This window comes from Dermacentor andersoni, chromosome 10 (assembly GCF_023375885.2).
Source record: "Dermacentor andersoni chromosome 10, qqDerAnde1_hic_scaffold, whole genome shotgun sequence".
In the NCBI taxonomy this organism is placed as follows: Eukaryota; Metazoa; Arthropoda; class Arachnida; order Ixodida; family Ixodidae; genus Dermacentor; species Dermacentor andersoni.
In genome coordinates, this window is record NC_092823.1 from 56,391,878 (window position 1) to 56,417,671 (window position 25,794).

The 25,794-nt window shown below is 47.3% G+C and overlaps 2 protein-coding genes across 3 annotated transcripts in view; one reads left to right on the forward strand and one right to left on the reverse strand.

The window, feature by feature from the left end:
* Positions 1-17,176, forward strand: part of LOC126543445 (membrane metallo-endopeptidase-like 1) — a 52,318-nt gene extending 35,142 nt beyond the window's left edge. Inside the window, exons 11-16 of the mRNA XM_055077980.2 lie at positions 1,220-1,510; positions 7,641-7,855; positions 10,582-10,726; positions 11,431-11,761; positions 15,035-15,233; positions 16,398-17,176. Coding sequence (XP_054933955.2) covers positions 1,220-1,510; positions 7,641-7,855; positions 10,582-10,726; positions 11,431-11,761; positions 15,035-15,233; positions 16,398-16,752 — 1,536 coding nt within the window. The 3' untranslated portion in view covers positions 16,753-17,176. The remainder of the gene's footprint in view (positions 1-1,219; positions 1,511-7,640; positions 7,856-10,581; positions 10,727-11,430; positions 11,762-15,034; positions 15,234-16,397) is intronic.
* The window catches only part of LOC129380664 (ATP-binding cassette sub-family D member 3-like), a 105,802-nt gene that overhangs the window by 76,703 nt on the left and 3,305 nt on the right, over positions 1-25,794 (reverse strand). The window lies entirely within an intron of this gene.

A 25,794-nucleotide genomic window follows, 5' to 3' on the forward strand; every position in this document is an offset into this window, starting at 1 on the left:
AAACCTAAGCTTTCTTTGTCTCATTGATACCAACAGAACTAATTGATACATACTTGCGAGAACACTTGGAGACAGCCGAGAAAAAAAAGGGAAGACAACGCCAGCGCACATTACGGGCCTGCTGCAACGAAATTTCGCTGTGGCTAAATTTGCTATATATTAGTAGTATATGCCACCAAAAGCAAAGCTGTGGGGCTGATTATTGCCTTAGGGCGTTAGTCCCAGCCAACATTTATATAGATACTTTTATTGCGATGACATTTACATAGTCACCCCAGGCGCATTTCTGCCGTCGGTGTTGCCGTGAGATTCCGTATGAAGTCCAAGGGCGATAAAATCACCGTCGCGTGCCATATGCTACATGTACGAGTGAAATCATGCGAGGGTGAGCCGGCGAACATAGGTCAATCTCGCGCACGCAACGGAGGACAGCGGGAGGAAGCGCGCCGCCTTTCTTCGTGTGGAAGGCTTCGCGGGAAGGGGGCCGGGGGGAGAGGGGGAGCGTTCCACTCCGTACGGCCCGGCCGGGCCGCTGCATTTTGAAAGCCATCAGCAACGGGTACAGAGTCCGCGCTGCGCTATGTTGTAGCGGTTTAGTTCACGTTCATGTGAGCGGCAGCATGAATGTCAATTCGCTCGCTGCTGCTGCCGTACTTCCTCACTGCAGCGTTTTCATAGCGAGTTTCCGAAGTCATCGAGTGAGATGTGTTCCTGTTTGCTTAGGCCCACGTGACACCATGATTGTTAATTTAGTATGCCTATGTTTACAAGTTAGACGTCCGATAAAACTACTGTCGTTACTTCGTATAGCTGTGCAGTAATTTGCCATTGCAAGGGATGCTTCGCCTTTCAGGCAAACTGCGCCTTGTGTTTCCTTGCGTTACTTCTAAGGAAATGGCAGTGGCAATAGCTGCTTGTGCTGCAGTGATGACGACGAGTTGCGCTAAGTACTTGGAGATGTCTCTTGATAATTTTGTTGGGGCCAACGATAGTGTTGAAACTTGCCGGATACTGACTGATAACGCAACCTTCAGTTATTGTGATAATGCAGTGAAGTAGTTTGCGGATGACGATCGAAATACTTGAAGAAATAAAGAAAGATACTCATATCCGTTCATTCGGGCTTCCTTTGTTAAGTCGACTTTCTAGATAACTCGACCAAAACTTTCGTTTTGGGAGTCGACTTTAACAGAATTATGTCGTTTTTCCTTCCACGCAGGGCATCAACACATTACTGAAACTGCACGTGGTCGAGAAGAACCGGGAGGCACGCGTGGTGTTGGAGATTGGCATGTCGGCGTGGCAAAAGTTCTCCTCGGGCACTTCGCGTAAGTTTGACGAAAGGACGTACAAGCTGTACATGAGCGATGCGCTCTTCAGCCTCGACATCCCCAACATCACCGATAAGGTCATCGAGAAAACGCTCAGCTGGGACAACGTTACTACAACAAGGCACACGCTGGCGAAGAAGGACCTCATCCATGAGCACACCGTCTACGATCTGATCCGAGTAAGCGTACGACTCTCCGAACAACAGCATTGGCCGGCGCATCGCCTTAGATATGCCGAGTATTTGATGCCCCAGCTTGCCGATATCGGCGTGGGAAAATGAAAAAAAAAAGAATAACTGTAGGACAGGTTTTGATAGGTTAATTACATGGGGTACTTCTGTGGAGAACGTTGAAGCAATCCGAAAATTAATTCTGGGGGAAACGGGTAAAGTGAAGAAAGCTTGTGAAAAGGAAAAAGTCACCCGCAGGCGATTTTACAGGACGCTATGCAGGGTGCCCTACGTAAGTTGAGCCAAACATTAAAAATATGCAAGTGCCAGTTAGCTGGACAGAACCAAAGTATCGAGGTTTGCCGTTGCTTTGAGATAATTTTTTTCATTCCGCCTTATTAAATAACTAGTCTTAATTATTCCCCTTCTAAAATATAATTAGAGGTATAGAAGAACATGAAATCTCCCGATGCAGCTTTCGGTTGCTCGATACGTGCTACATACAAGTGAATTTCCGAGCGTGAAAAAAGCCAGTGAATACACGCAAATTGCGTCGGATGGCTAGTCGCGCGGCAATCTTGCGTGTAGGATCATCGACTTGGCGCTCTTTGGCCACATCTGGCCCTTGCGCCAATAAACTCAACAAATCAATCAATCTTGCGTGTATTTGCGGGCTTCTTTCAAACTCGAAAAAAAAAAAACACTTGTATGTAGCACGTATTGGGCAACAGAAAGCTGTATCGGGAGTTTTTACTGCAGGCCTTCCTCTCGTCCTGCTAGGTGTGCGCTCCTCTTTCAAGGAAGACCTTGACTGCACGGCTGCGGTTCTGGCCTATGGCACTACGCTGTGGTTACGTGGTAAAATTTTCGCACCAGCTACTGTTGCGATGCCCGATCCAGACAACTATGTCCAGCAGCTCCGCTTCCTGTTAGCCCGATTGCGTCCTTGCTCTAGTAGGTTGCATCCTCAAGTAATGTTTTTGGCTGCAAAGGCATGCGTACAGTGAGCCACGTTTTCGTATGACGTGAAGGCATCGGACCATCTCTTACGCCTCCCTATGACGGCCCTTTCAAGGTACTCAAGTGGACAGAAGAAACTGCTTCCATCGACCTCGACGGACGTGAAGAAGTTGTGGCAATAGACAGGGTCAGACCAGCCTACCCCTAGCGACCTCGCCCTCATTATACGCTCTCAAAGACTGCAACCCCTAAAATGAAGGATGTGTCCGATGACCTGGCATCCAAGACTGTTTCTTGGGCGCCGCTGCACCGCTGCTCTTCTCCTAAAGAACAAACAAGCGAGAGGGGGGGGGGGGGGCGGAGCTCTCTAGCAGCCATTGTCATCTAACTCGGCCACCTTTTAGCTATGGCGCTCTCCGGCTCTGTGTCCCATGCCTCGTGCCGCAAGGTGCGAGGTGAGAAAAAATAATTGTCCGACGATGACGGTTCTTGGTACTGCGACCTTTGAGCGCAGCAGCTACCTTATTTCAACAACAAGCAACCGCATACAGAACACGCAGTGCCGAACGGAGGCGGTTCTCCGTTTCGGATTGGGCACCTCACGCCGCCATCCGCCGCTACCGAGCCGACGCTCCGGCGACGTGCCATCCCGCCATATTATTGTGGGTCACCGCCGCGGAAAGGGGGGGGGGGGGGAGATTAGCAATTATTATTTAATGTTTCTTCTGAGGGGGGATGAGGAAACTGGTCAAGAACAGGCGTATTGAGTAGAGGCCACACACTGATTTACTCCCAGACAGGCCTTAATGTGGCCGCACAAGGTTGGGGTGGGAAGTAGGAGGGGACCAAACGCTATAACTGCCCTTCAAGTCACAGCAACGGCACTGCGCCAGGTAAGGGGATGTATAGGGCAAGAGTGGAGGCAGGAGGACCGCGAGGTGCAAGCACTGCCAGAGGGAACAAATGCCACTGAGAAAGGCGCCCCGCAAACGGGAAAGCGAGGGACACGGCTTAGAGCCGTACAGCCACGCAGCGCGCAGACGGAGGAGCTGATAGCCGTGGATCACGCGCGAGGCCGCAAGGAGCGCCCGCCGCGGCCACCGCGGCAGCGCCGCGAAAGCGAAAGAAGGGACAGCGAGGATGGAGTGGACGATAGCGGCGAGAATCACCGCAACGGTACTGCGCGGAGGAAGGGGGCGAGAGGATAAGCGAGAACACGTGATCCGACTTTGAAGGACAAGGGGAGAGTAAGACTCGCGCCGCACGCGACAGATGGCAACAGGAGCACGCGCAGCGCAAAACCCCTTAAACTTCGTAAAGTAGCGACACTGTCCTCCTCCGCCTTCACTCCTCCTCGTTTCTCCTCACTTTCGCGCTCTGTCCTTGACCGTGGCGCCGCCTACACTGCTCGAGCGTAGCAACGGCGCCAACATGCACTCCTCGCCATTCCGTAGACGCTTCTCGAGCAAAAACGGCGCTGATGCACGGCGCAAGGGCCCACGTGATGCTATTAGGCCAATAGCGAAGTGGCGTCGGCCTCGGCCAGAGCGTGCGAGGTGGAGGCGGCATTCTTCAAAGCGTGGCACTACTTTACGAAGTTTAAGAGGCTTTAGCGCTGCTAGAGCAGAGCGGGGGTGATTACTTTGGTTACGGCGAGGCCGACGGCGATGCGAAACGCGAGAATGGGCGTCATAGAGCTGTTCTCCAAAAAGGGAAAAAGAATAGAAAAATAAGTTTCTGCTCCTGCCATCGGTCCAAGCGGTTCTCAGACCTTTTGCTCGCTGACTAAGACATTATTGTAGTGGACTTATAACGGGCCAGATTGAATGACTAAGGTTTCTGCAATAACTAATTAGTCATTCACAGCGAACACAGCTTTCGCAAGCGAGAAAAAGAAAAAAATCGTAGTGGCACTAACTGCTCTGGACATGGTAGCTAGCTCTCTTATGTGACGTCGACATGGTTGATTCGCTGAGAGCGGCTGCTATGGCCCACCACTGCAAGCCGCATCGCTTTCTCTGTTCACAATTGCCAAGGCGTTAACCGTACTCGTCCTCTCCGACCTCCGAGGCTCAAGTAACCGTCTCCGGTATCCTGAACCCAAGCAGAGCCGCAAGGCGACTCGCGCACGCAGAATACCTGCAGCCAGCGAGCAGTTCGCTTCGCATGCAGGGCTAGAGTTTCTAAAAGACATAAAAGGCGCGAAATCCCGTGGGAAATACGTCAAAAGAAGCACAAACAATGTCATTGGAATATGAAAATGGGAACTCATAGGCTGTTTTCTTCCATCCAAGAATAATGATGAGTACTAAACTGTGCAGGCTTTCTGAAGTTTACTCGTCGTGACAGAGTTTCATACAATAATTATTGTATGAAACTCTATGCGTGGCGATGCGTGCTGACATATGCCGAGATTGTATTATGGCATTTAACTTTGTAATAGCAAACGCTTTTACACGTAGCCATAACAAGTAATGGTAATAAATCTAGTATTAACTTTATAAGATTTGATCGGTCACTTAATTCTTAACTGCACTTTCACTCAGTATTATGCTTTAGCTACGTCTTCAGTCTAGGAAAAAGACTACAGGTGGCGTGCGTGCTGTGTTAATGGAGATTAAAGTGTGGTTCTTGTGAATTATTTTAATGTAATGTTGATTTTATCTTAACACCGAAACAACACATGTGTGTTGGTACCAAGGACACCTTCAAATGGCATTTAGTTTAAAATCTGTGTGAGCCCATTGCTATGAATTGATGCAAAACTCTCAAGGCCCACCAGTGTTTCCAAAAGATGAAGCGCCAACAGTGGCGGCACACTAGGAAGGAACAACGACAGGACAAAGCGGCTTGTCCTTTCTTTGTTCCTTCCTAGTGTGCAGTCACTGTGCGAGCTTTATCTTTTGAAAGCTATGCACCAACTAACCCCACAACGTGTTTTACTGCAATACGCACCAGTGTAATGCCTGCCGTTATAGAATGAGGTCTATAAATGCAGATGGGTGCATTAAGGTTACATTGTGACGCGACGTTGTGGCTAATATTCTCACTTACGCTTTATTTGTACTGTTGTGTGCTTCGTATATGCGATGTGACGTGAGCTGGCGCAGTAGAAGACTTGGCGCAACGAGCGTCGAACCCCAGATGTTCATTTTTTTCCACAGAGAAGTTAGCCCTGCAATATGTAGATGCTGCTGTCGTACCTCCCCTAGCCGAGCGAACGAATATGGCGAGGATGAAAGAGCGAACGTGGAGTGCAGCGGGAGATGAAAGACGGCCATAGCTGAGAGAGCGTGAGGAGGAAAATAGAGGAGGAGGCTACAGTGAAAACATGAGGCGGAAAGTGGAGGAGGAGAGCGTGGCGAAAAGATGGGGAGGAAGGCAGATTGCCGCGCAAGACGACACAAGATGGCGCTGTAGTATCAGAGCGCAGGTCTTAAGCACCCGCTCCTGGGTTGAGCGTGGCCGTCCCTCAGCGTAACTGCAAGGAAAAGCTCGTTCCACTGGTCGCGCGTTCGTGGTCGCCTTATTCCACTGCTAGCTCCGATGGCGCTCATCATGCCAGCGTTCATATACTGCCCCTCCCTCTGCGAAGGCGCTGACAGCACTAGGCCACTGCCAGTCGGTGCAGTGATTTCGGCCTCAAATTCTTTGGCTCAACATATCGCTAAATGAAAACACGTATACGGCTGCGCTCAAATTTCTCACTAGGGAGCATCGTAATCATCGGATACTATTTCTTTCATTCTTTCAGATTTGGTGTCAAAAACGACTCTTTTTTTGCGAGCCTAAAGTTACTATGCATCTACCCAAATTTAAAACGTAAGTTATCGCACGGAGGCCCCACGATATCTACGTTGTCTGAACCAAGTCTCTTTACGCGGTACAGACTTTCCTAGCAATTGAACTTTACAACGTAGTTTCTGCGTGTGTTCGTGTTTTCTAGTTTATTTGTTGCAATTCCGATAGAGACTGTATTGGTGGAAATTGCCGAGGCACAACAATTGTCCGAGAGGCCAAGCTACCCTACGCAGCAACAGCAGCAGCGTTGCTTCACAACAACGCTACTGCAGTTGCATAGTTGACTTGAAATAAGAAGAAACAACTAAGTTAAGCATCACGGCTGACATGCCCAGAAAAGAAACACAAAAATTAAGAAGTTTTCACTACCTTTCTGAATTTAGTAACTGGTACTGCCTCCTTTAAAAGGTCTAGGTTAAAGTGTCTGGAATGATATAACTTAGTTCTTTATCACAATAGTTTGTACGTGAAGAAGGTTGATATACCGATCGTTTTCTGAGTGCGTAGGCGAGAGCTTTATTAGGATATACAGTGCCAAGTGTTATGACTTACAGCATTAGTTTGTATCTTCCTAGTTCGCATATGTGCAATTTTTATGTCTAATATTGAAACGCTGCGGTGGTTTGCGCCACGTAGATTTCCTATCGCTTAGATTGCTGTTTTTTTTTTCTAATTATTATGGTACAGGTTTCTTCGTGTTGCTGAGCACCGTACTACATAGCAGTAGGTTAAAAAAAAGTCAACAACTACATTTAGATTTGACGTTTGACATTTGTATGACAAAGACAGTACTTGGGCCTATGCAGAACTGGCAGTGGACAGTTTTGCTTGTTATATTATTATAATAAACTACGGGGTTTTACATGCCAAAATGATGATAATATTATGAGGTACGCCGTAGCGAGGCACTTACGGACTACTTGGGGTTCTTTAACGTCCACCCAATGCACGACACATGTCTTTTTTTTGCATTTCAGCCCCATCAAAATGCGGCCGTCATGGCCGGGATTTCATCTCCCGCACTGGTGCTTTGCAACGCAACCCCAAAGCCACTATGCCACCACATCAGGTTTAGATTAATGTAGACGCGGATGACACTTTTCCCCAGACTTCTGTCTTCTATAATTAAATTATGGGGATTTACGTGCCTTAACAACGATCTGGTTCTGAAGCACACCGTAGTGGGGGACTCCGGAAATTCGGACCAGCTGGGGTTCTTTACGTGCACCTAAATCTAAGTACGCGGGTGCTTTCGCATTTCGCCCCCATCGAAATGCGGCCGCCATGGCCAGGATTCGGTCCCGCTACTTCGTGCACAGCCGCCCAACACCACGGTCACTAAGCAACCAGGGCGGGTCCTTCTGTCTTCTCAACGCAGGGACAGGGCAACGTCAGTGGAGAGGACTGGTTGTACGCCATCAACGACAACTTGCCGCAGACGCTGCGCCTAAAGAACAACTCGCACATGGACACACACAAGCTGACGTTCATCGAGCAAGTGGTCAACGAATTCTTCAGCAAGAGCAAGATCGAACTGGTCACCTACGTCTTCACGCTGGCTATCGCCGAGCTGCTTCGCTACGACTTCAACAGGTTGAGGCTGCTCTCGCACGGCGTCGTGAAGACAGTGCTTTGTTACATGGGCTGTTGCTGCTCCGCACTACGTAGAAAAATCGTCCCTATGCTGAACACTCACCTAATGGGCAGCGTTGCCGATCCTCGCAGGCGTCCAGCTCATGCGAGGTTAAGAATTACTCGTGTTCCGCGCATATCTCTGCTGCTCCTATGTAAATGCATGTAAAAGGACAATTCGTTTTTCTCGGCATACACTGCACCGAATTTGACTAGAGTTGCTGCAGTTAAAAGAAAAACGTAAGATCTAGTGACTATTTGTCTCCAATGTTTGATTTAGCGCGTTGAATTTTATTCAAAGCTGGCAAAAATCGCAAATTTCCAGAAAACGAAACTGACAAGCTTACTACTCTCTAACTCAGTAACGAAAAATAATATTCCAATTCTGTGAATCGCATCTAATAGTACATCTAAAGGGAACAAAATTGATATGTTACATATGAAGTTCAAAATATTTAGCAATGTGAAAATACAGCTTTTGCAGAACCCTTCTACGCAACGTAACGAATTCACGCAAAATATAACTTGACATACCGAATTTGCCTGCTTTGATTGATCTAATGAATGCCGCTTTCAGAAGCGTGACATCTATTCTTGATGCAGAGCTGTTAGCTTGTAAACTTCGTACTTCTATTTTTTTTCGAACATCCGAATTAAAAAAAAATTCTTTTAACAAAATACAGACCCTACATCGAACTCCCGCTTGAAACAGTCACTGAAATTCGACTTTCTCTCTCAAATGTAACAAATGTCGTTCAAATCGGTCCACCGGTTATCTTAGAAAAGCGTTTCTGCATTTTACATATATTTGAATACGCCGCGTTGGCGTAGGGCCTGAGCTAAAGCTTCCTCTTAAGAGGAGCACAGACGCTTCATCGAGCCATAGACATGCCTCGCCAATCGGTGTTGTAATTTCCCGCATTTGTTTTCAGCCCCCCAGCAGCTTGTAGGAATAGGAAATCGTTCTTCGCTTTGTCGACGCGAATATGGAGAAATTGTATGGGCATAACTGCACTGAGAATGTATATGAATAGATTGTCAATTGTAGTGGGACAGCTGGGCCTGTTTCTGTGGTAACATATAAAGAACATTTCCCGATACGCAGCAGATGCGACTAAAGTACTCGTTCCATTCCGAACTGCTAAACCAAGTTTAGCCGCTATTCGGTGGAGCGAGCAGATCATTACGACTGATGTGCCTTGCGACTTGGCCGGCTTTGATAAAATTGCCTCGGTGAGCATTCCATGGTTAGTCGAACCAAGGAGTGTCGCATGTTTTGTTTTCAGCTTGCCATATCTTTTCAAGACATCTTAGTGTACAGGCGTGGTAACTGCTAGTGGGTACACGGAGTCCATGGAATCGTTCCGCAGAGTGCCCCACCACCGGCCCATCACGAAGTATTGCGAAACAGGCGCAATGAAAACAATTGGTGAAAAGCCCGAGGAGTCATCTGCTATGGTGAGTCGTCTGCCAAGATTTTGTGAGGCGCCGGTGGTCGCACTCCGCAGAGCACTGCCACGGGCTGTCGTGTTCTCGCTAGCAGTGGCCACGCCTGTACAGTGCGACAATGGTAGACCATATGCATGGCCGCTGCTCACTAAGTGGCTCTACACAGACACTATGAACGGAGGCCATATATTGAGCCCCTGAAGATGACGACATTCTTTTACTTCACCCCCTGAACCGGCGAGTAGGGGCAGACGACGAGGTCGGCGCCTTCCTGTTGGTGGAGCGGAGTCACGAGGTGGCGCTCGCGTCACTTGTGCGCAAAGAAACGCATGAGCGTTCGTGCGCTGCCTATCACGTCTTTGTTATCTTGATTTTAGAGCGTAGCTCTTAGACGCCCGTTCCTGCGTTGAGCGTCGGCGTGTCTCGGCGTTCCTCGTAACTGGGCGAACGAGCACAGCGAAAGATGAACGCGCAAACGCGGAGCGCAGCCGGGGACGAAAGGCGGCGATAGCGGAGGAGGAAAGCGGAGGAGGAGGCTACAGTGAAAGTATGAGGCGGGAAGTGGAAGCGAAGAGTGTGGAGAAAGCGTGCGAAGAGTAAGGCCGTCCAAAACGGGCTCTGCGTCCACGACCGTTACGCGATGGCGCCAGAGTAGCGTCGTCTGTTCACCGATGGCATAAGGCCAGCATGTCGACCAAGGCTTTATATGGGAAAAAAAGCGCTGCGTGAGCAGAGGTCTGTCTGCGGCGGCTGCTGTGAATAGCGCCCATGCGTCACCCAAGCGCTGCCTCTCACGATCCGCCAATTAGCGAGGCATTTGCTTTACTGTCCGCTCCATTTGCAATGTGCCGCACGAAACAGCCTCTCCGCGTCAGCCAATATATTGCGATATGAAAACAGGTATAGAGCTGCGCTCAAATTTCGCGTCATGGAGTATCGTAATCGTCGGTGAATTCTTTTTCTGAAAGTGCGCTACTTCCGGGAATCTTTCTCTTTAATAACTGGTCCCTAAATGAACATTGTGCTTGTTTACAGTCGATGAAATTCATGTGTTTCTTTTATATTCAGCAAGTTCTTTTTTAATATCAATTTAGTATTTACCTAATTGTTTAGTGAGAGCGTTCTGGGTTTCACGTGTATTTTAATAGGGAAACTGAAGTCGGCCCCGAGTTAAAGCTTCCTCTTATTTAAAGGCCCTTTACTACTTTGCAAAATATTTGTCGATTCTTTACTCGCAGACAACACAGGTACATAGCGACGTGCTTGATGTCCTCGTACGACAACTTCCCCGAGCCCCTGAGGAGCCTGTTTGTCAACAAACACCTGAAGAAGAGCGTCCTCGACCACTTTCGGATATTCTTCGAGAACATCAAGACAGAAGTGGTGCGTACGATGAATATCTCGATCGAGCTTGACAATGATCCGGCGCGGTCTGTCTGTTCTGGGTAGGGTGCATTCACACCGGCGAGATTGATAGAGGTCACACTACCGACGGCGACTGGCGATCAAAGAACGACTCGCGGTGACCGATGTTCACGTCAAAGCAAGTGCCACCGCCGTAATGCCTTGCGATTACTGCCGTTTCCGTCTGCTCGCACCGTCATCACACCGTAAAATAGCACTCGACCAGTTACGACGTCCTGCTTCTGCGATGGTGATTGGTTCAGCAGTTTCGCGCCTGCATTTGCGCGGCTGGAAAATCGAGCAACAAGCGGCTGACCCAAAAGAGTAGCTTTTCGGCGGTCTCTTGTGACTAACTTGGTCACGCGGCCTCCGCCAGTCGCCGTTGTGAATGAACCCCGTCAGTGTCAAGTCTCTACTTTCGTCTGCGTGAAGCCTTGCGCCGTAAACGCAGTTATGGATGACCAAGCTGCCAACCCTTAACGATTTGTAAACTTTGTTTATCAGATTTTCCCGCAACTTACCAATTTTCCTGCTGTATTTGTAAGCCATTCGAAGCCCTAAATAGAAATTCACGCTCTGCATAATTGGTAGAACTCATCTCTTCCTCTGAAATGCAGCGAATTTGGTGATCGCACCTGAAACGCTGAACCCTAACAATACAAACTTCTTGCGTACTTGCGCAGCAAGCCAGCATTTCCAGCTTCGACTGGATGGACCAGAACACGCGCATCAAGGCACGTGTCAAGATCAGCACGGTGGGGCTGCGAACTGTGGAGAGCACCACTCGAGAGGTGAACCCCGACGAGGAGCCGATGTCCGGGGACTTCCTGTCCAACTACGTGGTGATTGCTCACTACAACAAGAAGCGTGCCAACCGCTATCCAGAACCGAGCCAGAAATACCAGCAGAACCTCGACCTGATCATCGGGAACGTATTAGTGGACTACGAGGACAACGTGATCAGCGTTCCCGCCAGAGACCTGCTGGAGCCAGTTTTCTACGAGGACGTACGTCGTAACTCGGTTGTTAGAAAGCAATTGCGGAACCGAGATGATTGTTGGTATTAGCCGATTAATTCGTAAAGTGAAATGCGGGAAAAAAAATACCCAGTTGCGCAACGTGTCTGCGAACAGGGGCCCTATAACGTAAAACTATTCCAATATGTTTTTATTCCAATCTCCTGACGTCAAATTTGCGTAACGGACGACGCAAGCACCGGGCGGATACCCGGAGGATTGTCTGAACAGACAGATGAAACGCTCTCCTCGTTCATAGGAGGTCACATTTGTTTGCTTGAAAAACGAATAACATTGTCTACACTGAGCGGCTTGTCTTACCTAATTGGCTGACAAGAGGCGAGGAGCACGCTCAAGTGGAGAGGGATTGGACAGGCCGAGCTACTGTACTGAAAGTCGATAATTGGATGAGGAAGGTGGTGCCGGCGTCTGCGATTGGTCCGTTTTCCCTTACTTAGCTTGCGGTGGCTGGTCGAAAATCGCGATGGCATGGAACGGAAGCTTAAGAATTACGCTAAACCAGATCCTCAGCAAAGGCGAGTTGGCAGAATGAGGTCGTAAATGCGCCGAAAGTGCTGGAAAACTTTACACGGCCACGCAAGAAGTTTTGTTACACGCAAATAAACCCACGCTCACCGGTAGGTGCGAGTACCCAGCGCCTGAGCGACCGGCAGCAGCCATCTTTTATTCATTTCGGAAAGGGGCAGCCTGTGGCTATTCAGAAGTAAAATTAGTTTTGTTCGGCATATTAATGCATCTTTAACGCGTACGCGTCACTTTGACGTGGTGAGTTCTTGCGTTTTTGTGATGTCGCCTGATAGGCAGGTGAAGTTCGTGCAGCCCGAAAACATTTGACCGATAGCCGGGGGCTCATGGCGAAAAGGCGTCGAATAAGAAATAACTAGTTTTCCTTTTTCGGTCAAATCATGCATATTTAGTGTGTACAGGTCATATAAGATGGGGAGCTATCGCGGTTTTCGTGACGTCGGGCGACAGACCGGTGAAGTGGGGGTGGTCCAAAAAAGTTTTTGGCCAATCGCGAAGTGCTTATTGCAGAATTGGAATAAAAAAGTTTGGAATAGTTCTACGTTATAGCACCTCAGCATCGCAGGGGCTTGTGCTCGTAGATAACACGTGTTTTCTCCAAGAGACGCGCTAACGCTGCTGGGGTAGCATGTGTGTGTGTGTGTGTGTGTGTGTGTGTGTGTGTGTGTGTGTGTGTGTGTGTGTGTGTGTGTGTGTGCGTGTGCGTGTGCGTGTGTGTTTTGTTATAGCGAACTCGTGGACGTGCGTGAAAGTGCATCTGCATGTGCATATTTTGTTGTGTGACCATTACATAAGCACTTATATATGCGTGGACGCGACCGTACAGTCGGTAGCAAAACCCTAGGAACCACGGACACAAAATTAAAATTTTCTAACAGAACCGTGTACTGTGATTGCCTGATTGCATTGCTTTTACCACAGTGAGTAATTTTGTTCCACTTCATTTTGCCCTCCATGCCTATGCGGCGATGAGAAAATGCAAACTTGTCTGCCGAGAATCGGTGTATACTAACACAATCTCAAGTGTAAGTTGTTCTACTCCTTGCCGGTGACTTTTTCTCCGGATCATCACTGCTATCTAGTTATCGCGCGTTGCAAGATGCGCCTGCTCTAAACGCGATTTCTTGAATGTTGTCGCCGATTTTATAGGCAGGTTCTTGTTCAATCAGATTGCCCGATCGAACGACGCCCATAGAAGTTAACAGTGCACAAGAGCACCAACGATCACCCTGGAGTGTACTATGGTAATGGTAATGCATGTACAGTCTCCCGGATTTTTAATAACAACACGTGAGCGTAGATGGCACTAGAAATTATGTATATGGCTCCCATATCCTATAGAGGAACACTCGACAGTATATTCCGGCACCCTACAACGACAAGAAGCGACGAGACGGGAATTGCTAAGCGCACCATGCACTGTCTAGTGATAGCATCGTCTGCTAAGCCGTTCCCCTTCGGACCAGCCTATCCATACCAGATTAATCTGTGCAGTCGTGTTCACGAAAAAAAAAGTTTCGGGACCCGCGCCTGTGGCAATCGGTTCAAGCGAAGCTTTCATGGGTGGCTGTGAACAACGCTGCTTCTGATTAGCGAACATTGCAAGCAGATACCACACGACCCAGTTGGACACATTTTCACTGGGAACCGCCTCGCTCAACATAAGCTTGTTTTGCTCGATCATGGAAATTCTGCAGATGACGTTGACGGAACTATAACGACGGCATAAATACAACTGTATGACCATGATGCAAATATCACATTGTCATGACGATCATATGACAACGATGACATCGTGGCCTTAGGGTTACGACTCTGGAGTGACGAGGAAGGCATGACGACAACGTGATGCGGTTGCCAGACTGATGCCGATGGCATCACAATGACAGTGTGAAGAAGAGAATTACGAAGCTGGAATGAAGATGAAAGCATGACAACATTATGATGACGATGCAGAAATGATTACAATGCTATGACAACATAGGCATGACGACTATGACATGACGGTGTTGGAACGACAGCTGTAGGACAACGGTGCTAAAATGATTACAATAGTATGACCATAAAGGCATGATGAATGTCGTATGGCGATAACTGTATGACGATGATAGCATGACGATACTGAGAATCGGTACGATAGAAAGATGGCAGTAAAGCGACCATGATGGCATGACGATAGCTGAATGACGATGAAACGACGACGACAACATGGTAACGATTCCGTGCCGGTGTTGCAGCTCACGTGGGTTTTCGTTCATCACCTGTCTCAGCGGGCTGCCTGTATGTGTACTATATGCATTGTTTCCTTGCGTTATGTCCAATACCGTCAAATCAGTATGACCCCATATTCGACAAGAGCCATCGTACAAGACAGCAGCAGCAGTAGCAGTGGTAATGTTGGATGAAGAGGCGAAAAAAGTTTCGCTTTGATAGCTGGCTGAGAACTCGTGTGCGACTAAGATGTGTCATCTGCCATCAGCCGTTCCGATTATTTCACTGGTGCTCGCCTTCACTATGGAATGTACAGCGCCATTCTTGTCGTGCGTGCAATCTCATTAGACAAAATCCTTGCGCTGCAGTATCAGCGACAACATTAAATAAATTTCGGATATGTTAGACGCGCTTTACGCCAGTTCATAACCTCATAGCAGTGGCAATCGCGAGAACGGTCACCGGCAAAAAGCGAACGACAATTCACTCACTGCTCTGTGCTGTTTTAAACGAGTTCTCACCGTGGCTCGGCAACCGTGGGCTGACTCGCAGACGAAAGAGAAATTCGTTAACCTCTCGGCGATCGGCACTACGGTGGCAGCCGAGGTGATCTCCGTGGCCTTCTCGCCGTCCGGCTCCAGGTTCGCGGCCGGCGGTCTCAAGATAGACTGGTGGCCGGAGCGGGTCACCACGAGCTACCAAAAACGCTTGAAGTGAGTCTTCATCTCTAACACTCTACGGTTGTGGCGAGCGCTCGCGGGGCGGGGAGGGAGAAAGGGGAGTAAAGTGGGTGAATCGTATTGCAAAGAACAGGACACCGTAAGCTTGTGCAGGCTGTCAAATCGAGCTGGCCCTATCAGGAACGCAGCCGCAGGGGGCCACGCAAAATGTCTTGTGCGTGTGGCAGAGTGTAGGGCCCTAGGGTACAGAAATGATGCTAACAAATACAAAAGTGACACTTGTTTACGCATTAGAAAGCTTACACGCTCAACTGCTCTGGTGCGGTTGCGGTGGCCAGGGCGCCTCAAGCTGTCCTAAACAGCTTTTTTCCTGGTCACTGGCAGCGTTGCCTTTGTCGGTGTTAGCTGCAAATAAATTCAAATTCAAACTTACGTTGCAGCAAGCGGGGCACCTTCCGATTTAATTTAGTAATCGTGCTCGCTCACTGTTCGTAGTGGGTGCTTTTGTATTTCAGTGGGTATTGGGGCAGTAAGGTATACAGAAAGGACCCCCCGACTGGTGGCACCCGAGACTGCCCTGCTTCGCTCGAACCATGGGCAGTGGTTCGAGTTTCCTGAAGTTAGGAAACTTGCTGGTGCAAGTTCGGATCAGCTAGCGTAAGACATGGGTAATTGGAGATCGCTGGGAGAGGATTCTGTCCTGCAGTGGACATGAAATTAGGGTGGTGATGACGCCTTTGAGAACGGCACGCGTGAGCCTAAATTTAGCTCTGATAGCGTCATGCATGACACGACTACTGCGCTATCTGTGCACGCGACCTATTTATTATCGAATAGTGGCTTCCTTGCTCTACGCAACAATCCCGAAGTGAGGCTCGTGAATAGCACGGCTGCAAGGATACAGGCGATATTATAATATGTTTTCGTTACGTGCAGTGTGCGAAGCATTCCAGTGTTTAAGAAGGTTTTGAAAAAGTCCCGCTCACAAATTAGTGTTGTATTTCGTAGCGGTATATGATACATCAATTACATCAACTTCGTCATCAATTTATACGTCAACAAAATTTCACTATGGTTAAATTGGTTACAAACGAGCAGTACACAAAACAATGTCGACAAACAGCACACGTTATAATTTTCTGTCTCTGACGGCCTGTGCGCCTGTTTGTTCACCACGCCATGCATCTACTTGTGCAGCTGTTACGAGAGTGAGTATGCCCAGCTCAGGGATGCCATTACGTTGGGCAATACTACCAGCTCGGGGCCACCATCGGAAGAGGTCCTGGAGTACTTGATGACGTACAGCCGGGGCGTCGAGATCGCCTACAAGATGGCCGACATTTCGGACAACAGTAACAAGCAGCTGTTTTTCACGCGATTCTGCCAGACGTTTTGCAACAGCAACCAGTTCAAGAACACGCACGCACGCAAGACCCTCAACGTCAAGCTTGCCTGCATGTATCCGCTGCTGCACAGCGAAGGCTTCCGCGAAGCGTTCGAATGCGACCACACGCACACTCTCTACCCCAAGAAGAGCTGTCCGCTCCTGTAATCGGCAGGATGCTTCGCCTTGCCTACAAGTTCAAGGCTTGTGCTGCGAAGTTGGCACTTTGGCTTTCGACTTGGTATCGTCTTTGTGAAGGTAGTTGACGCATCGCCCCCAACATGTGTCTGACCGAGGGTGTCCTTCGGTCACCCGTTTATGACACACTGTTTGCGACACTGTTTGATTAATATAGTTTTCGCATGTACCTTTTAGTGTCTTTTGAGCTTGGCCTGCCTAGAATGTGTAATTATTTGCTGTCATTTTCTATTCGGACGAAACTCTGTTCAGAGATATTCCGCAGTAACGGTTCTTCTTTTCAACGCACGCACTAGTGTGACGTCGACTGGAGCGTAATTTTGGTCTGCCGTCTAAAATTTTGCGCCTGTTATACAAAATAACAAATAAAACACTGCATATTCTTGACCGTTCATTCAAATCGTTTGACTAGCTTATATCTAGATACCGCAGGCTGTCCGTATATTAGAACGCACTTTGAAATTAAAAGTGCTCAATGTGCGAGAGCTGAAACACCGTATTGGCCTAGGAATGTTGATTTCGCGTGTTCAGCAAGAAGTTTAGTTTATGCATTAAATTATGACGTTATTTACCCGTGGAACAAAAGTTATTATTACAAACGAAAAAAAAAATCTTGCGTGGCGCGGGAGAAATGCGGAAGCCTAGGAACAAAAATTGATTTCTGCCCGCAAAATACAGCGATCATGACATCCTCCCCTTGCGCGATCTTTTTACAGGTATAACTGTGACATCCTTGAGTGTTTGACCCTGAGAATCGAAATGGAGTAAGAGCATTGAAAGACGAGTCTAATCATGGAGGAACCGGCAAAACGTTATATCTCGGCGCAGGGCCGATGATCTCGTGTATGAACCGAGAAATCGATATTGCTTGAGGAAGCGCTTCGATCCTGTGGTATACCTACCTTTAAGTCCTCATTAACAAAAGTATTTTGCTGTGTTCTGTTGATGAAGGCCCAACGAGTCGCTGAATGCCTCGGTTTAGATTCTGAGAACGTGAAAAAGAAAAGCGAGTTGAGTTTACAACCTATCTTTAAGTCCTCATTAACAAAAGTATTTTGCTGTGTTCTGTTAATGAAAGCTCAACGAGTCGCTGAACGCCCCGGTTAGATTAGGTTAGGTTTAGATTAGGCTTAGATTAGGTTTAGGTTTAGATTAGGTTAGGTTTAGATTCTGAGAACGTGGAAAAGAAAAGCGAGTTGAGTTTACAACCTATCTTTAAGTCCTCATTAACAAAAGTATTTTGCTGTGTTCTGTTAATGAAGGCTCAACGAGTCGCTGAACGCCCCGGTTAGATTAGGTTAGGTTTAGATTAGGTTTAGATTAGGTTTAGGTTTAGATTAGGTTAGGTTTAGATTCTGAGAACGTGAAAAAGAAAAGCGAGTTGAGTTTACAACGCCTGCTCGGGAAGCCTAAACGTTTCATTACAGGTGCCTGCGATAAGCTGTGCTTCTGACGCATTTTGCGAGAAGTTTTCTTTGGCGTTTTAAGCTGAAGCTTTGGACAGTCACCACACTACGACCACACATTTCGCGCTGGTTGTTTGGCAGCTTGTTTATTTGCACTTATTATCTGCCCTCGTGTGCGATGCACTAGAGAAGCGTGCGAACTTGCTCAAGCAAGCAGAGGCCGGCTATCATTTTTTGAAGGGGGCAATTATAGAATCCCGATTATAGCATACCATGTGTCTTCAATTATTTCTTGCCAATTTTCGGATAATTTGTTGGATACTAAGTGCCGTCCACATGCGTGTTTCGTTCTTGTGCTGTTCTTCGCTTACCTCTTCCCCCATTTTTTGCAAATTTTCTCTACCTCTTAATTTATTTCCTGTTCTTCATTCACTGTTCTTTTCTTTTTACCATTTTTATAGAGGTGGCAAGCGTTGCCGCACGCACCATTCAGCTCTCTTCCTTTTGTCTGTGTTTGCTTTTATGCCGTTAAATGAAATAAAAAAAAATAATTGGCGTTAAGGGAGCCAGGAGGAGCTACCTCTGCATTCTTGAGTGGTAGTTGCAAGAGGCCACTGCGGTATGGGTGCGATCGGCCAACGCCCTGTCTTATGCGGTAATACCACGGGGTCCTTGAGCAACAGACATGAGTGATTTAAAAAGAATGATGGAATGGACTGGGGATAGGATTCAAAAGCGCAATGCAGTCTGACAGGCTTTAGAGGCCGTCAAGCCTGTCAAGCGTTTGAGATGGTAGAGACGGAAATAAAGCGACCTTATTTGCAACTTTCTTCCAGTTTTATTTTTCTGCGTGTTGTATATTTGTTTTTTGCGAGAGGTAATTTGTTGCAGTGGGTACGCTTCCATCATTAGCGCTACCACATGTTTTGAACAGGGATGATTTTATGACTTATTATGAAGACATCGACAAAGTAAAACAAGCAATTTGACATACACCAAATGAATAAAAGAAACATACCCCGCTCCCAATAATGACTTGCTCTTCAAGCAGCCCAAACTGGCAGCATTGCCCCGCGAACTGTGACTCTACACCTACAATGGTGGTGACGGTGTCAGAGCGAGTGATTTGATTTCCACGTGAGAGTTAAGATTAAAAAGGATGATGCGGGACGGATGTAGACCGATGTTGAGGGTATACCGGCACGATTACACCCGACGCCGAAGCAAAGGCGAGTTGCGTGGCAGGACGGTCACCATATCCCGGCATTCCCGAGCATACAACAGTGCAACAGGGCCAGGATTACCTGAAGCCCTTGTGTATCTTTAATTATGCGTCGTACGAAGTCCATAGTAAGTTTCCCTGGTGCACTAGGTGAACTAAATAAGGCACCTTGTTTTTATATTTTGTGTAAGGGAGGGGTGCGTTGTAGGTAATACACAGGCGAAGTTCGAAGTGATGGACTAATAAGGCAGTCGCACTAAATTGCCTATGCACTTCGGTCCATAGTGCTATAAGTGCGTATTACGAACGACGCACAATTTGTGAGACTTCCCTGGGAGAACTAGCGTAATATGGCCGGATGGAGGGAGGGAGGACACAATGGACAACGCTCTAGTGAAATAAGGTATTTATGCTCGCCTGCCTTTGCAATTTTTTTGTTACTAGTACTCGAGAGCGTTATAAGCAGGCAAGATTTCAAACGCGCCAGCCATGTACAGGCAACGTTTTAAACTATGGCAGTTGTTTACAGTTGACGGAAGCGTTCATTGCAACTGCTCCAAAAAAGAAAGCAAATGAAACAGACTACCTCGCCGAAAATTTGATTGCGATTTTGTAAGGTCGCACAAGTCTGCTGTCAATTTCTTTTTGTCGTTTTGCAGTAAAGCTGACTGCGTCCGTAGCGGTTCAGCATGGGCGTCAATTGTTAAAGAAAATGCTAACGTAATGCATGTCTTCGTTTGTGTCTTAACACTTAAAATCGACCTTGTAGCCTACCGGAAGCGACGTTCAGCCAATACTGCTTCTCGGATTACCATATTACTGCCATGAATACATCTGCCAAACTGCAACAACTGATTGCGCTTTAATTATAACTAACAGATTATGTTTGTTGAGGGAGATGAAGTATTGACCTACTGTACAGCTGAGCTATGGCATGCAACATGACTATCGACAAGCGCTCAGCATGACCGGCTGGTTTTCTCAAATATCACTAGCCGTAGTTGCTCAGTGGCTCTGACAATCTGTGTCGTATGTCGAGAGTTCGATATCCGGCCATGTTGAGCTAATTTCTATGGAACAAAATACAAAATCAGTTGTATACTTTTTCGGTGCACGTCAAAGAACTATGTACAGGAGGTAAAAAAAAGTGATCTGGAGCGATCATAGTAATCTGGAGTGAAAAAGTGATCATACGCAAGACGCCACTCCACTCACTGCGCTGCTCAAAGTACACCAGGCTGCACGGACTTTGCTGCAACTCCTACCTCCAACCGGACGTTACCGACGTAAGACATCGCCTCGAGGTCGGCTGCGGTGGGGACTTGCCTCCACAAGAGCTTACACAGTGCCAGACAGAGTGACTGGATGTTTGCGGCTGTGACGAGAGCGTCCACCGCTCATCGCACCACTGTCCTCGATTTCAGTCACATAGACATTCATTCTCCATCGCATGGCAACGAATTGACAATCGCCCGCTGTACGTGCAGGAGCTATGCTGGAACACCGTCGTCACGTCTCGTCATTCTACAAAGCCGAAAAGGCGGTTGAAGGCACCTTCGTGCCTCTCGAGAGAGACTGGTCTGTGGGAACGTCTCTGTCTGTCTGGGGCGCCTGCGTGCGTGTACGCAATAACCGCTTTTGTTCACTATGTCGTCTGCATCCCCCTCCCCCCTCACTCACATCTCTCATTTTACTATTCTCATCTTCCCCTCATCCAGCAAAGGATAGCCAGTAAGTCGCCTTTCTGGTTAACGTCTCCTCACAAAATAAAGCGCATCGGGCACGCGTGCCCGCTGACAACAGGTGCTCTATTACTTGAGGGTCCAGCTAGTGGGCATGTCCATTTCGCCTGCTGCTGAAGCGGTGATTGGTTCGCCTGTCTCCTTCTGACGCCTATCCCAGCCCAGCCAATCAGAACTACAACAGCAGACTAAAAGGACATGCCAACTAGGTGAACATTTGCAGAATAAGCCTACTCCCCGCCAGCTTCAAATGACATTCACCCGGAACCCTCCGTAAGCATGTTCCCTCTCATGCATGCACTGAACAAAAAGGCACCGTGTTAGCCATGGCTGCGATAATCGGCTCACACTTTGCTCGATTGCGTTACTTGCTTGAACGATGTGAAATAGCAACCCTGCCTATCCACTTTATTTTCTACCGCAGCGGTAGCTTAGTTGTAGAGCGCCAGCCTCGACTGCGAAGATTGTAAGGTTCGGTTCCCACAGCCGCCGGGCACCCACTGTTTCTCAAATGGACACAAGGTACCCTCGCCTGGCGCTCAGCTTTCTTCAGGGGTGATACGCTTGGGAAAGAAGACTGCGCCATACATTTCTGTCGAGGCCCTCGTGAGCAAAAAAAAAAAAAAAAAAAAACTCAGTGCCCTTCCACTCTGTGGAGAAGGATGACCAGCGAAGCTGTGTATGTATGCCCCTTAATGGCGAACTGCACCTCCACCATGGGTCGCCCCGGCTTTGCACTATCTTCGGGATCGGTCCACGTAGGGGGAGTTTTTTTCTTACCTCGCGAACGACACGAAAATTTCCTTGGACGGTAGAGGTATACAGCTTCGCTGTAAAAAATATTTGAGCCACTTCCACCTCGGATATTTCCCACGTCGCGCGCCAAGTGCGTCTATGGCAGTGGGGACGCCTGCGGATACGAGACAAAAAACCCTTTTCAAGCGTTGAGGTCCCATAATTGGCAAGCACAAGGCTCGTACTACCCGGACATTGCGCTCCATGCAGCCGTGAACGAAACACCCAACAAACCCAGGTTTTACCTGGGTTTGTTGCATCAGTGATATCGACGACAACTTGCGCATTCGGCGTGTCATGACAGAAAGCTAATGCTATAAATTCAGTAACCAATGCGCCATGCCTTAAATAACTTGGAGATAATACTATATGAGAGAATGTGAAAGAGGTAGGATGGGACGAAATTGCGGATGGAGACGCAGACGTGGTGGTTTCAAAAGCACCAGGAGGTCATAGTGCGTTAGGATGCAACTTGTGTGCAGCGTTCCGAAACGGGTACATGATATTTGTGTCCTGCAAACTGATCGTGGTGGGAAAAAGGAATAGCGGTTGTAGTGGTCAAGGAGAGGTCAGTGGAAATGCGGTGCTATTCGCATTAAAACTTCACTTTATGGCAGTCCTCCATAGCAATCTACAAGACAACGCTTATCGCAAGTGGATTCCTTTGTGGTCTCGATAGTTCATGCATTGATTCATCTATGCACCTCTAGAGGGATGCACCTAGATTGTGTGCAGTGTCAAGGGTTCAGCAGTATGCTATCAGCAATGCCATCATCGCCATTAACACCCGCCCGGCTCGAGGTGTCTCGCTTCCTTGAAACACTAACCTTGTTTCATTTAACTCAGTTGGTAAAGGAGCCGACACGAGGCGAACGCACCCTCGATTTAGTCCTAACAAACAATCCAACTAATACTTTATTTCACGTCCTTGATGAAATTAGTGACCATAAAGTAGTACATTGTTCGCACGCACTCCCACTTCCTAATAAACCAACAAAGCTAAAATGCATACCTAATTACAAAAAAGCAGATTTTGGAAAAATGAATAGCATGCTGAGCGAGTTTGCCAGCTCCTTTTCAAACGAATTAATCGTACAACTAATGACAATTGGATAGTGTTCCGTGACTTCCTTAAGAAAATCGAAAATACGTGCATCCCTGAGATTTCATTCACGTCAAGAACAAATGCTCCCTGGTTTACAAGAAAAGTCAAACATTGCCTGAATAAAAAGAAAAGAGCGTATAATAAGGCCTCGCGAACCAAAACTGATTATGCGTGGAAAAAATATAAAGCATTAGCTCGTGAATCACGAAAAACAATTGAAGAAGCTAAGGATCATTATTTCAATTATACCCTGCCCACTTTGTTAAAGTCTGATCCAAAAAAGTTTTGGCGTGTAATTAACCCTAAAGATACGGACACTGAATAATCCTAAAGGGCGCAGATGGCTGCATGGTGCGCAATGAAGCATGTGGCGACCTCTTGAACAACACTTTCAGTCAAGCTTTTGCCGACGAACCGCCACTGGACCAGTTTTGTACCGTCTCTCTTTCTACGATAACTCATCCAAGCGAGCCCATCACCATTACTGTAGCAGGTGTATCACGGGCTATTGACAGGCTCCCGCTTAGCTCCAGTCCTGGACCGGATGGCATCAGCCCTAAACTACTAAAACTAACTTCCCACGTATCATCATTTCTACTGTGTTTAATTTTCCAACAATCACTGGATACCGGCTGTGTTCCAGATGATTGGAAGTCTGGCCATATCATACCTATATTAAAATCTGGTGAGCCCTCATGTCCAAGCAATTACCGCCCGATTTCACTGACATCAGTTTGTTGTAAACTCCTTGAGCATATAATTTACTCCCACATTATGAGTCATTTTAATGCAAATAATCTGTTATTCAAAAATCAGCATGGCTTCAGATACAAACGGTCTTGCCAAACAAAGTTGTTCGAACTAACCACTGACCTACATGACTCTTTGCACAATTTGCTTTATACTGATGCAATATTTATTGACTTCTCGAAAGCCTTCGATCGTGTTCCCCATAAACGGCTAATCATGAAAATAAACAGCCTTAAGTTAGATGAGAAAACTACCCAGTGGATTAACGTGTTTTTATCTGGTCGCTCTCAATCGGTAACTATTATTAACAACCAATCTACTTTCTGCCGCGTTAGGTCAGGGGTGCCTCAAGGGTCAGTGTTAGGCCCATTATTATTCCTAATATATATTAATGACATAGCTACGAGTATAACTTCATCAATACGGCTGTTTGCCGATGATTGTGTAATTTACAGACGGATAACCACCCCTGATGACGTTGCCATATTACAAAAAGATTTAAACACATTAGCTGAATGGTGTCGCGTATGGAAGATGGAAATTAATGCAGATAAAACTAAGGTCATGACATTTTCTTCCAAGCTAACCTTCCCATCTAACGTATACACTCTACGCAATTGCATACTCGAACGAACCTCTTTCTTTAAATATCTGGGCATTATTCTTAAATCTGATTTAAGCTGGGCCATGCATGTTGAGCCTATTACTAACAAGGCAATAAAAAAACTTGGCTTTTTAAAACGCCGTCTGTACCTTGCAAACAGTGACACAAGACTTCGTGCAATCTCTCGTATCAGAACAACCCTCGATTACGCCTCAATTATTTGGAACCCTCACACAGCTAACCTTTCTGATTGCATCGAATCAATTCAAAATAAGGTTGCCCGCTTTATTTTGCGCTCCTACTCTCCATATCGATGTGTGTCGGCATGAAAGCAGACCCTTAATCTTCCGGGTTTTGACACACGACGGAAATATTTCTGTCTGTCTTTTTTTTCACTCCGTTTACTATTGTGGTTCATCTTTTTCATCTGCTCCCATCTTACCCGCCCATTATCTGTCCACCCGCAATGACCATGTATGCAAAGTGTCTCCCATATTTGCTAGGACCAAAAAATTCCAAAATTCCCCTTTGGTGTTATCAGTGAATGAATGGAACGCCTTACCTCAAGATATTGTAACAATAACTGACCCGTCTGCCTTCCAATCAGCCCTGCGCACATTTTTACATGTATAAAATGTTCAGCTGCCACTTCTTGACTGGCCTGTGTTATATATATGTATAATTTCTAAATGTCCATTTACCCGCACCCACCTGCCACTTGTGCCTTGTTCAAAAGTGCCATGTACAGCAAATATGAATTGTACCATGTACTCACCCCAATTACTTTTCGTCTTTTTTTTACAAAGTGTTTCTTCTACCGAAATCTGTGCTTGATTATTGCCTTCAGTCATATTTATTACAATATCATGTGTGAATTGTATCCCCCCTATGTAATGCCTCTCGGGGCTTTAGGGTATTGAAAGTAAACAAATAAATAAAATAAATAAAATGACAAGCGCACATAATTAGTGCTCACATACATACATGCATGCATGCATACATACATGCATACATACATGCATACATACATGCATACATGCATACATGCATGCATACATGCATGCATACATGCATGCATACATGTATGCATACATGTATGCATACGTGCATGCATACGTGCATACATACATACATGCATACATACAACCATACATACAGTCGCCGTCCCCCTTGTGTAAAGCGCGGGCCCAGCGTCCACCCGGGTTCTCTGGCCACAGCCAGCGACGTCTAACGGTAGCTGCTGGACTCGCGATAAGTGTCTGGGCACGCGCGGCCGACGCATCTGATCTCGGGGCCAGCCACTACCGCTAGACGTCGCATGCTGGCTCTGGAGAGCACCGGCGGCCGCCATTCGCGCGCTCTGCACAAGGCTGACGCCGAATGCGCAT